General features: G+C 50.9%; 1 protein-coding gene across 1 annotated transcript in view; it reads right to left on the bottom strand.

Moving 5' to 3' along the window:
• LOC136304968 (hydrocephalus-inducing protein homolog) overlaps nt 1–11,571 on the bottom strand; it is a gene marked incomplete at its 5' end in the record, with an annotated part of 67,973 nt that extends 56,402 nt beyond the window's left edge. The window contains 7 exon segments of the mRNA XM_066208382.1: nt 42–109; nt 2,693–2,916; nt 4,096–4,214; nt 5,457–5,556; nt 6,814–7,006; nt 9,943–10,147; nt 11,450–11,571. Of these exon segments, the coding sequence (XP_066064479.1) occupies nt 42–109; nt 2,693–2,916; nt 4,096–4,214; nt 5,457–5,556; nt 6,814–7,006; nt 9,943–10,147; nt 11,450–11,571 (1,031 nt within the window).
• Nucleotides 11,572–13,040: the final 1,469 nt, after the last annotated feature.

Raw genomic sequence — 13,040 nt, 5'->3', positions numbered from 1 at the left:
ACAGATCCCTCCCGCTGTGTCCCAGCGCAGGGAACACTCACCAAAGGAGATGTCACCGAAGTCGAGCTCATCGGTGTCGAAGTGTAAAGTCGGCCCGACGACACACCCCCTGCGATGACAGGGACACAGGAGGAAATGGCTGCGTTAAAGGGAATTGCAAAGCCTCCGGCTGTCGTGGCTTGGGGGCACAAAACCTGGTGTCAGGGGCATCGTGGGTTTCAAATCAACGCACCACCATGTGCTCAGCACAGTGTCCATGTGCACAGGAGGCAGCTAAAGCCAAGAGGCCAGCAGCCCACAGCCACTGATGGGGCTTTGGACGCAGGGCAGGCAGGAAAAGCCCCCAAGTTGCCGGTGGTCCCATGAGGGACCCTGAAAACCCATCCAGATGTGTCTCCGTGCCTCAGTTTCCCCATCTGTAATGGGATGGACATAAAGGTGTCCCCACAAACTTCTGTAACCAGCCTTTCCAGCCACAGGTTCCCTGCTTTGCTACTTGGCTGTAACTGGTCTTCCCATGGAGAAGCTTTCTCAGGAGATTTTGACCCACACAATCATTACAGACAGAGTTTTGAGACATGAAGCCAGGGGAGCCCCAAACATCCTCCAAAAAGAGCATTAACAGTTCTACACAGTGGACAGATGAATCCTAGAGGAAAGGACCAGCTTGTCACTAGTGCACCAGCTGGCACAGCCAGGAGCAATAGCTTAAACAACCAAACATGGGTGTCCTGAATCTACCACACCTCCTCCCCTGGCCTTGAACTCAGCAGACAGGCACTAAAAGTCACCAACATCCACTGAAGGCAGCACTTGAAGCTGCCCAACACGAGTTTATTTCATGGTTGACGCCAATCAATGCGCACCCAGCCTTTTGGTTAAAAGTCAAGGACCAGTGAACTGTGTCTTCTACTGTGTTCACAGGACTGTCCCTGGCTCCGCTCTACACATCTCAACAAGAGACACCTTCTCTTGCTCAAGGAGAAAGCTGCTTATGGAATAACATCCCACGCATGATTGCGGCGGCGCATGTCTTCTCACGCCTGGCTAGCCCCGACACGTCCCCACAGGATCTTAGTGGGATCTTTGCTGCCGACTCGCCCTGCCGCTTTGCTATGGTGGAGGAATGAAAGGTGGGACTCTCGGAGGCAACTGGAACTTCGGCTTTATTGATGCGAGGGGACCTTCGTCCTAAAGCCTGAGCCTCGGAGAGACCCAGAGCCTTGGGAGGCAGGGGGTTTCACACAGGAGGTGGAGACTCGGGGTGGGTACGCATACGCCAGTAGGGTAGGAGAGGAGCGGATTCATTAACATAATAGACAAGGACAACGACCAGTAACCAAAAAGAGGCAGGGGAGGACCCTCCAATCAGCCAGTCACCTGGAAGCTCCTATCGAAGCTTCCAGACCTGGGGGACAGGCCCTGGGTGACTGGCAGGGAGGGGGAATCTCCCTGAGGGATGACAGACAGCTACACAAGGCGGGAAAGGGTAGCCGACCAGGGACTGTAACTGGGGAGACAAGGAGAGGCAGAGGGAGGCAGAGGGGGAGACGGCAACATGAGGGAGTTTAAAAATAGAACAGTATAGAACTGGGGTACATTGAACCAAAGTACAGAAAATCAAGGGTACACCATACAACTGTAATACATTTAATGTAATAGAAAACTTCCGCACCACTACACATGACGAGTTTGGGGGAGGGACAGAGGAGAATCAATTATTTGATGGTGAAAGGTTCCCTCTTGATTTCCAAAATAAAAATAGCAGCACTTTTCCTCCAAAAGCAAAGCCAGTGTAATTGTTTCTCTACTATGGGCAGACCTAGTCAACACTTTTCTCCTGCTAAGTAATAAGTTTCATGTTCTTTTTAATCCATCTCCCTTATCTTATTGGTATAATCAACTGCAGATTGCTTTCATTTCTTTATTGCCCTGATCCAGTGCCTCCCAACAGCAGCAGCCTAGCTCCAAAGCTCCAGAGCAGCCAGCATCAGCTTTCCTGCTTACACTACGTTATCCTACCAGCACACGCCTCAGGCTAGCAGGGACAAGCCCTCATGCTGCTGTGGTCCTGAGGACTGAGCTCTGCCTCCCCCATCATCACCCCTTCTCCCTTCTGCAGGGCCAGGATTATGGGATGAAGCCCATGTCCTTGGGACGGTTCCTGCTGCACAGTTCCCTGTCTCCCACATCAGCCTTTTCCTGGCTGTGGAAAGGAGGTAGCAGAGCACTCTGCACAGGAGCTCGGAGCACAGCCTGCCTCCATGCATGGCCATGAGAGGTGAGCTGAGGCTGCTGCTGCCCGTTTGGGATGGATTATTAACAGAAGTTTTTCAAAACACTGCTGCTGGTGGAGAATCACCCAGGCTGGCCCATCTCCAAAGCCCTGGGGGCCTTGCTGGGTGCTCAGGGGGGACATCCCAGAGCAGCTACTGCCCAAAGCTGATCCATGCCACTGCCTGCCATGGCCCAAGGCAGAGGGACATCCCTGCAGGGAGGAGTCATTCCAGCTCCTGGGTACCACACGGGGCAGCAGGCACCCCCACACTAAGGCAATGCCAGGATCAGAGCAGAGATTGAGACTTCAGGAAACATCTTTTTTCTCTGCCCGACCCCAAAATGAGGTAGGTGGGGGATGTCCCAGAGACAGCTACAGATGTGCCCACCCAGAGTAAGCTCCCAGAGTCCTTACTCGATGGTCAGGATCACAGGCGTAGGAGATCCAGCCACACGGAACTGGAATGGTTCCTCAAACCGCCCCAACACGGCGGCATCCAAGGAGATCTGAATAGTCTGGATCCCACCTGGTGCAATGAGGCCCTCCTCGGGTACAAACTTGAAGCAGCAGCCCACTTCCGTGTTTGAAGGGATATAGGTGAAGGGAGCATCAAGAACTCCTTTGTTCATCAGTTTCACCTGCAGCAGCAAGAAAACAAAATGCAAGTACACGTGAAATCTTCCCTTCCTGGGAGTCATTTTCTAATGGCGCAATTAACACCCAGAAAAGGCAGAAGATGCTTTGTGCTGCTGGACGGCAGAAGTCAAAAAAATACAACAGGACAAGTTCTGCCTTTGGGTTTTCATGCGAAGCTCACATAACTCCACATAACTGGAGTCACCCTGGGGTTATCCCACGGACACAGAGCAGTCCACCTCTGGTCAGTAGCACCAAGCTCATTCAGACCTGGCCCTGAGAGCAACGTGGGGTGATTGCAGCTGCGTAGTGAATCACCACAGAGCTGCTGCTGCCCCAGTCAGCGCAGCTCCAGCAGTACCGTATCTACGCATTTACCTTTTCCCATACCGTGAAAACAATACACTGAGAAGGAGGCATCAACATCAAAATGTACAGACAGCGCCATCTTTTGGTAAGAAAACTCAACGTGTCTTTCTCTTCCACAACCAAACTTCTGAAAGTGTCTGGCATGATGTAGTGCCTCGTTTTCTGCCTCTTTCAGTTGCTCTCTCTTTTTTTTTGCAAACTTGACCCCCAACAGGGGGGAGGCAAATAGGTAGAAAAATCTTTTGCTTTATTCCCAGGAACACTTTTCTCTTTCTAGAGCCAGAGATGCACCAAGCCTGAAGTGTGGTGAGGGATTGGACAGCAAGGGAAAGAATCCTCAAGCCCTTTGCAAGGGCCTGCACTGAGCCAGGAGGCTGGATGGCTTTCCTGTGACTTCCAGGAATGAGCAGGAGACACTTGACTAAAAATTGTTTGCGGTGGACTGAAGCTCAAATGTAGCCAGCTTGTCCCAGCTGCTTCTGAAGAGCCCAGTACAAAGGTGCCTTGTGTCTGGTGCTGCCACAAAAGCCTCTGAACAGCTTTTTGACCCAGCGTTGGGTCAAAAGGGGTTGTTTTGCAGGAAGCCTCCCAGCTGATCCCTATGGAAGGCTGCCCAAAAGAAGGGACTGGGGCTTCATGAACAACAGACACATTTTTCTGGAACACCCCCTTCCCCCCCCCCGCCCAGATTTGACCAGTACATCAGATATTCCCTGCTCACAACTGCCCAGGTTGCCAGGAATTCCACAGGTCCACCAGGCTTGCTGCTGCCTCAGGAGCCATCAGGATCCATCCCAACCCCTGGTGCTCACCTCATGGGTGTGGGCGGTTTTGACAAAAACTTCCCCAAGGTTCAGGGTATCACAGCTGAGTTCAACCAAGGGTCTGCGGCCTTCCCCTCTGAGGTGCAGGGCCAGCCTGCTCTCACGGCCTGGGGAGAGATGTCCATTTCAGTACAATAATTCCCTCTGTTCTACTGGATTTTCCAGGCTGCCTCAATGCTAGACCCTGATTCTGAGCTGCATGCAACCAGCTCTTGATGCTGCAGCAGAAGATATGGACCCTTCTCTTCCCTCAGGAGATATCCCCTGGGGCTGACTTGCAATTTCTAACCCATTCCTTGGGCTGGTTTCCAATTTTAGCCACCAGTTTGCTGAGTTTAAAACATCTCTGGTGTCCTGTAGCGACAGGCCAAGGAGTGACAGGTATAAATTGAAAGAAAGGAAATTTAGGTTAGATATTGAGAAGAATTTTTTTACTGTGAGGTGGTGAGACACTGGAGTAGGTTCCCCAGGGGAGTTGTGGAGGTTCCAGCCCTGAAAGTGTTCAAAGCCAGGCTGGATGGGGCTTGGAGCTACCTGGTCTAGTGGGAGGTGTCCCTGCCCATGGCAGGGGCCTTGGCACTAGACAGTCTTTGAGGTCCGTTCCATTCTTAACATACTATGACTCTAGGGTTTCCTCCCCATGCACTTAGAGGAGCTTTGAAATCCATTCAGTGAAGGCACAAAGCTCACGAAGACTTTGGCAATTGCTACCTGGCAAACTGCCAGGCAACAACTGCCAAACCACCTGGCCCAGCAGCACAGGACTGCTGTCCTCCACTTCTGACACTCGGCACTGTGTTCTGTTTGCACAGACTGAGAGCTGCAAGGTGACAATTCCCACACAGGGAGAGAAGCAGGTGCTGGCCAAGGGTGGTCCTTCTACCAACACCCTGGGCTCAGCGGGGCTCCGCCTCCGCTGGCCTGGTGGTGTCTGGAGGTGATCCAGGCTCAGGGAGCACATTTCTAACTCAGCTCCTACTGCCTGATGATGGATCCACGTCAAATGGACCCATCCTGGAGGTCAGTGGTCTAGAGGGGCTTAGTGCTTGTTCACTAAAGCTGTTCTGCTCTGTAGCTCCTTGGCCTTTGAGGAAATGCTGGCAAAGCCGTGCCATGAAAACATCTCCCTGCACTGCCTGGGTTGTTCTGGGATCAGCAATCCAGACACAGGTGTTCCGAGCCCTGGCCTTGCATGGGAGACTCCCTGGAAGCTGCAGGGACACTGGGGATGTGCCAGCACTGCCCTGCTGACCAGGAACTCTTCCCAGCAGTTACATGGGAGCCCAGTGGGCTCAGGCTTGCTCCATGGCTTCACTGTGGGTGAGAGAAGCAGGGGAAAGGAGCTGTACCTGAGATGTCACAGTAGGCCACACTCTGATACTCCAGTGCTTCCAGGGGTTTAAAGGTCACCTTGATTTCAGCCGAACAACGTGGCCCAATCTCTCCCTCCTGAAACAGAAAGAGACAGAAAAAGATTTATCTTCAAACTTCACACTTCTTGTTTTCAACCACTCCTCTAAGCCTTTCTTTAGAGCATCAGTGATGAGTGAACAACATAAGGAGCCCAAGGAAACACTCTAAACCCAGCTCAACACACCACTGGGCGCTCTCAATGCTCAGCTGATCAGCCCCCACTCTCCACAATGTTCCTGCTGCTCTGACACAAGCTCCTGGTCACATCATGCTGCAGTCAGCTACAGTGGTACCTAACTGCCATTGTGCACTGGTGGCTCTTGGCCTTAGACGGGCCATAGGAGTAACCAAGAACACGATCCCCTTCCTTGGAAAGAAAAATATTAGTTTAACCTTTTTTCAAAGAAAGCAGAGGTTGGGATTATTCTAGGATTTACTCCAGGATGAGAAGGGATTTTGCACTGTGCAGACACCAGGCATTCATCATCTCTCACAATGCCAATACTCAGAATCAGGGCTCTGGCTGATGGGAGGACATGGGCGTTTGCTTGCATAAACAGAAAAAGAAAAGGTTTACTGTCCCCGTGTGCAAGAGAACTCAAAATGCCCATTATAACCTCCCACCCTTGTGTCCAGGCTCACAGATGACACTGGGAGACTCACAAACAGTGCGAGTCGTGGTTAGAGGAAGGGACAGGCATTTCTACGATTAACCTTGGGCTGAATTTGGCCTCCTTTTCCCAGCGAACCCTTGCATGCTTCAGGTCAATCCGTGAACTGGCACTGCTCCAACACCCTCCGCTGAACCCCACGCAGCAGCACGTGTCGGGGGAGCCCCTACCTACAAAAACTGGTCCCTGTGGACACTTCAAGGACACGGAGTGCCCTGAGCTCGAGCCCTGGCAGCAGAGCTCAGCTTTGTCAGGCTCCCAGCCCTGCCTTGAGCCTGCAGGGCAGAAATACTTTCAGCAGTGAGCTCTGCAGCCGCACCAGAAACTCCATGTCCTCCCTCTGAGCACACCGAGCCAGCTGAGGACCTGCTGAGTGACCGCACCCGGGGGAAGGGGCGGGGGTAGGGTGGGCGGGAGGAGGAAGAGGAGGAGGAGGAGGAGAAGGAAGAGGAGGAGGAGGAGGAGGAGGAAGAGGAGGAGGAGGAGAAGGAGGAGAAGGAGGAGAAGGAAGAGGAGGAGGACGAGGAGAAAGAGAAGGAGGAGAAGGAAGAGGAGGAGGACGAGGAGAAAGAGAAGGAAGAGAAGGAAGAGGAGGAAAATGAGGTTCTCAGCTATCACTTACCATTGGCTCAATGAAAAAAAAGTCATTGGAGAACAGCAGGGGGTCTTCTTGCACCTTTGCCTTCTCCTCCTGGACCTTTTGGCTCAGGAGGGAGGTGCGATTTTCACAAAAGCCCTTCACCTTCTTTATTTTTTTCTCCTCCATGAAGTCTTCCATCCAGACCTTTGGTGGTGGCTCCAGCAAATCACACTGCCTGCAGCCGCAGGGAGAGACAAAGCCAGCAGGTCATTTAATATATTTGCAGAGAGAAGCGGAAGTGCGGGAGAGCAAAGCACTTGGGGAGGAGCGGCAGCTCCCCAGCAAGGGCTGACCCCAAGCCACGAGGGTCCCAATCGGATCAGAAGATAACTTGTTGTGCACAAGCTCAGCAGGTAGCTTTACTCCACACTTGCAAGCTCAGGAGAGCTTTGGAAAGCCAGCATCCCTCAAGAGAATCTCCTGCCTCAAAGCCTCTGCCAAAACTGAGGGAGAATCCACCAGCCACCTCAGCTGGCTTTTCCTACCACTGAGGTGCTCGGGGGAAGCAGATAAAGATCACGGAGCACCCACTGCAGGACTTCCCTGGGAAAGGGAGACGAAGCTGGGTTGTGGTTACGTGTTACCAGCATCGCTCTTTGTTTCTTCCATTTTGGACCTGTCCTGTTCCCTACTCTGTCTTTCACAAGAGCATCCCAGAGTACTTCCAAAGGAAATTGATGAATTCAGGCACCGCATCCCTTCAGTGACATCCAAGGTTTTATATGCATGAAAACAGAGGCTGTGAGAGGGGAAGGGACTTCTTGGTGCAGGAGACAGACAGCAAACTCCTGGAGAGATCATCTTTTCAGGATCCAGAGCTTTTTGGGTCCCATCCCAGTGCATGGTAGTAGAATGGCCAGAGAGGGAAAGGATCCTGCACTAGCTCCTCTCATAAAAAAAAGTCCTCTCTGCTCTGAGATCTCAAAAGCATCTCTGACAGCAGGAGAGTTGGCCTTAGAACTAACACCATCCCTAAGACTGGAAGTAAGGAAAAACAAAATGTCCTGGTGACAGGCTAGGACACAAACTGGCATGAAAACAAATGTAATTGGAAAAAAATCCAGAAAACCAAAACCAGGTTGAAGTTTACTTAAAGAAAACCCAGTTTCTTCTGAGGGGAAAGTGGATCACCTGGGATCCAGGCTGAGGCAGGCAAGTAGGAAAAAATGGAAATAAACAGCCCAGGGAAATAGCCAGAGAAGGTCATGGGATTTTCTTTTAACATACAGAGCTCGTATGGAAGTCAGACACTGTGTAAGTAGACAGAGAACAGTGGAGAACCAAGAAGCCCAGGGCACTAAAGGACCCTCTTGCCATCCATTCAAGCGGGTGGGGGTCGACCTCCTGTTCCTTTGCAGGTGATTTAAAATGGCTCTGGGGAGTGCAAGCGACCTGGCCCGCAGCAAACAGGCGCTTGCCGTGGCAGTTCTGGCACGGCAGTTTGGGCACGGCAGTTTGGGCACAGCAATTTGGGCACGGCAGTTTGGGCACGGCAGTTTGGGCTGGCAGTTTGGGCACGGCAGTTTGGGCTGGCAGTTTTGGCACGGCAGTTTTGGCACAGCAGTTTGGGCTGGCAGTTTGCACAGCATTTTTTCAGTTTTTGCGTGGCAGTTGATACAAGCAGGCTGAGCAGAAAGGCTGCAGCCACCCACCCTCCTTGTGTACTGGGCTGTGTCTTTTGGTTGGTTGTGAGGTGCTTGCCTTTTTTTTTTTCATTCGTCTTTCTGCTTTTTTTTTTTTTCCCCAGCAACAGTTTACAAATGATCCAAAGTCATTGCTGCTGCTGCCGCCAGCAAGAGTGTACTATCTCAAACAGAACCCCCCAGGAAGGACACAGCTGTCCAGGCCCCTGGCTGCAGGGAGGGTCTGAGCCTGGTGTTAATATCAGAGGATAATGTGAAAGACACCTGCGTGCAGTGTGAGCAGGTGAATGATCTGCTCTGTCTAGTGGCAGAAGGTAAGGAAGAAGCGGAAAGGCTGAGGAGCGTTAGGGAGAGCAAAACAAAACTAAACTGCTGGAGTTACACCCTTCCAAGCCCGAGAGAAGCTCAGCAGGAGTCAGAGGAGCCCTGCCCTTCTTGTGATCAGGCGGAAGGAGGAGACCTAGGAGACAGTGGGGAATGGAGATGGGCTTGTGCTGAGGAGGTAATAAAATCCTGTCCTGACCCCCATGACTGCACCCTGACAGAATAGGTATGAGGCCCTGGATCCAGAGGCTCAGACAGATGACACTAAAAGAGAAAATTCTGTCTGGAGACAGCTGCACTTTTTCTGCCAGACAGATCCCAGCCTCAAGTATTATGAAGAAAAGAAGGGTAGTGGTAGTAAGTGAACCCCTTCTAAGGGGAAATGAGGGCCCTGCATATCGAGCGGATCCATTCCACAGGGAAGCCTGCTGCCTCCCTGGGATCCAGGTACTGGATTCCCTAAGAACTAAAAGAACTTCATCTGTTCACCACTGTCTGGGGGTACAGTGACTGTGAAATAACAGAGTTTTCAACATTCAGTGAAACAAGGAGGGGCATCAACAAAACTTCCACTCTGGTCTTCTGGAAGGCAGCCTTCGGCCTGTTCAAGAGATTGTTTTGGAGAGGACCTTGGGAAACAGCCTTTACAAACAAAGGGGTACAGGAAGGATGGACATACTTCAAGAAAGAAGTCTTGAAGGCACAGGAACAGACTGTCCCTGTGTGCTGAAAGATGAGCTGACAGGGAAGACAACGAGCCTGGATGGGCAAGGAGATTTGGAAGGAACTAAGGGGAAAAAAGAGGGCGTATCGCCTTTGCAAAGAGGGGCTGGCAACTCAGGAAACGTTTAGGGATGTTGCCAGGTCATGTAGGAAGAAGATTAGGGAGGCAAAAGCCCAATTAGAACTTGAGGAAAACCAGTCATTGCAATCAACCTTTCCTTCCCAAAATGCCATCCTTGGTTGGAGTATAAATGGAACTGGAATGCTGTGCTGAGCTCCTGCAGCCCAGGGACACACACCCTAAGGCCAGGGATGGTTTACTTGGCCTAAACCATTCAAAATCACCAACACGCCCCTGAGGCCATGCATTAGTTTCAGTCTTGGGCCATGTATCTCACTGAAACGTATCTTTCAAACCAACCTCCTCTTCTCTTCATTGTCGGCTTCCTCAGTAGGAAACATCTTCCACTGGAAGTGGGTTGTGATGTTACTCCTGTTCCTGATGAACATGCTTGTGTGGCTTGATGTGGTGATGAAAGTCTTCTCAACCTTCAGGGAATATGTGCTCAATCCAATGTTGACATCTGCAGCTTCTGCGCGAAGGAATGTGAAGAAACTTTCTTCACCTGGAACAAAGCAGAGTCTTTGCTCAGCTAGCTCAGTTGCTGATGGAAGCACAAGGAACAAAGCAAACCACAGGTCACGGAAGAAAGTGTCATAGCTTTTAAATGTATTAGCAGTTCCATGGATCAGTACATTTATCACGTCCTGACAGCTCTGTGTGTACTGCGTGAGGATGTCCTGGGCACCTCCTTAACCACCTTATTTCCAAGGTGTTTGTAGAGATTTGGCCCCAAGGTGACAGTATGTACAGTGGGATTTGTCAGATGTGCTCAGGTGACCCACTCAGACCACTGGGATTTCTGCATCAAAGTCCTTCAGGTGACACTGAGGAGCCCTGGTCAATCCTGGCTTGCCGAGGTCTCCCCTGCGCATCCCACGAGACTCCTGCCCCTCCTGATCCCTTGGATCCCTTGTTGCTGACAAGCAAATACGCCTGGGGGCATGTGGGCAGAAAAAGGAGACCCAGAGGAACAGGTGAAGTGACAGCCCACAGCAGGAGGGGACACAGGAGAGGAAACACAACCAGCCTGGCTTTGCAATATGACAAACCACTACAAAATGAACACCATAAAAATCATCATCATCGTCATCTTCCTGTCCAAACCCACAGCCCCATCAGTCTTGAAATATTTCATATTGTCCTGATCTCAAAAACCAAGATGGAGCATTTCAGGTTAAATACAAAAGGACAAGGAAAGATTAATAAGTACAGAGCAGCTTCTATATGAAGTCTGAATGGGATTCCTCAGTCTAGAAATCAAATGGGAGATGTGAGAGGTTTGCAACAGCATGAACGGCCTGGGAAATGGGGACGAGGAAAAATTTGTCTTGATTTGTCACCATACAGGAACTTGAGGGCCTGAAGATGTTATTAGGCAAAAGCTGCATGGATGTGTAGAGGGCAAAATAGTAAAAGGGTCTGTGACAAGCCAGTGGAGAAGCGGCATACAGGACAGAGGTGTGCAAGAAATACACTGCATTGGAGAGAGTCTGATGGAGACCTCGCAGCTCACATACAGCACTGCCCAGGAGTAAAATAAAACTTCACCCAGGCGTAGCCACACAGTAGTGGAGAATCAGGGTTCCTCCTTCCTCCACTCTGCAACACCCAGCAAAACAGAATTCCAAAAATCTCAGCCCTGTTAGAGGGGATCCACTTTTTCAACCATTTAAACACCAGCTATTTCAGTTTTCTTTGGGGCAGAGCTGGAACAGAGGAGGTACATCTAGAGGGAATTGAGGGGGATGAACAGGGAGTGATGGTGGAGAACTGTCCTGTGTCCCGTGCGTTGCCCAGCACTCACCTGTGCAGCGCGCCACCAGGGACCCAAAATGGTCACCGCTCGTCAGCGGGTGAAATCCCACTGTCACCTGCATGGTGTGACCAGGGCCCAGAATTCCTTCGGCTGGAACCACGGAGAAAGGACTGCAACACAAAGAGAGGGATCAGGACTTGGGGGGACATCTAGCCACGATATTCCTTCTGCAGTGCAGGTCACTTCAGCTCACTTGGGCAAGCAGGGAGCAAACAAACTACGGCCAAGACAGACAGAACAGCCAGGATCAGAAACAGCTACTGACCCACTTCTGAGGAGATCCAGCCCTCAGAAGATCCTGTGGGATAAAACGACCTAATCTCCCCCATACTCTGCATCCAGCCTTCTGACTGCCAGCAATCCCATCAGAGAATGGTTTGTGAAAAGCACAGAGAGAGTTAAGAGCTATCTGCATGCATAACTTGACACTGACTGCCTCAGGAATTTCTCTTTTCCTGCTACCTATAAACCTCCTCTCAAGAGATGCAAATGTTAGGGCACTACCTCTCTTGTGAGATTACAGCCTAGGAATCAGACAGGGAGAAGGAACTTTCCCTTGAAGACCACGGAATAACTACTGTTGAATTTGCAGCGTGGCTCTTTGGTTTATTTTACCTTGAAAAGATCCTGAATTAGCACATTTTGTCAGCATTTCAATGAAAGCTGCTCTACAAAAAGGAGCAATCAAAACTCTGAAAGAGTGCAAATGCAGATTAGAGCAATACAGTGACATGGAAACAAGACCCAAACGGAGGATGCCATTTACAATCTGAAGGATCCAATCCCAGCCATATGAAGCACCATTAGCAGGAGCACATCGAGGAGGCAGAACAGGAGGGTTTTGTGTATTTACCAGCAATGCAGTCTGGCGCCCTGGGTTGTCATCCAGGCTGGTAACTGTTTGCTTGGCTCACCAGACAAACTCTGCGCAATGTGTTGGAAATAATTACGCAAATGTCTTGGTGCACTTTGGATGTAACAGGAGCAATTAGGATTGGTCACCAGGCGAACAGTTCTTGCCTGACAAACACAAGACTCCGTGCTTTGATGCTCAGGGACAGCTCAGGTGAAATGTGCTTCTGCCCAGAAGTTGCTGGGCTTTGTGCTCTTCCACAGCCCCACTGAGGAAACAAAAGTTCCTCAGTGCTTTGCTGGTGGTCAATCTGTGCACAGAAAGGGTGTTCTGGGGAGTTTGGTGATGAACTTATCACACACAAAAATATAGAGAACATCTGGCAAGCTGAATTTCATTCATGTCAGTAGTGACAGCTGATGAACTTGCTTCAGGTTCTGCTCACTAAGGACCTATTGCTGCAGTTATGGGCCTGACCTGCTCCATTACCACTAGTGAGAACATCACTAGTGGCTGATGGAGAAGCCTTGGGCCAGCAATGTTTATGTGCTGGATGTGAGACTTTGGGGAGAGAGGAGGAAAGACAAGGCCCCAGCAGCCCCGGAGCCCGATTACTGTACGAGCTCCCACATCTGCCCCGAGGGTGAGCCAGCACTGCTGCAGGTCTCTGCTGGGGCTTGGGGGATCAGTGCCTGGTGTGGGCAAGGCACAGGATTTTTTTCTTAT

Source organism: Chamaea fasciata, unplaced genomic scaffold, assembly GCF_029207755.1.
Source record: "Chamaea fasciata isolate MVZ Bird 193981 ecotype frontalis unplaced genomic scaffold, bChaFas1.0.hap1 SCAF_232, whole genome shotgun sequence".
Lineage (NCBI taxonomy): Eukaryota > Metazoa > Chordata > Aves > Passeriformes > Sylviidae > Chamaea > Chamaea fasciata.
Note: the sequence above shows the minus strand (reverse complement) of the source record. Positions and strands in the feature narration are given on the sequence as shown.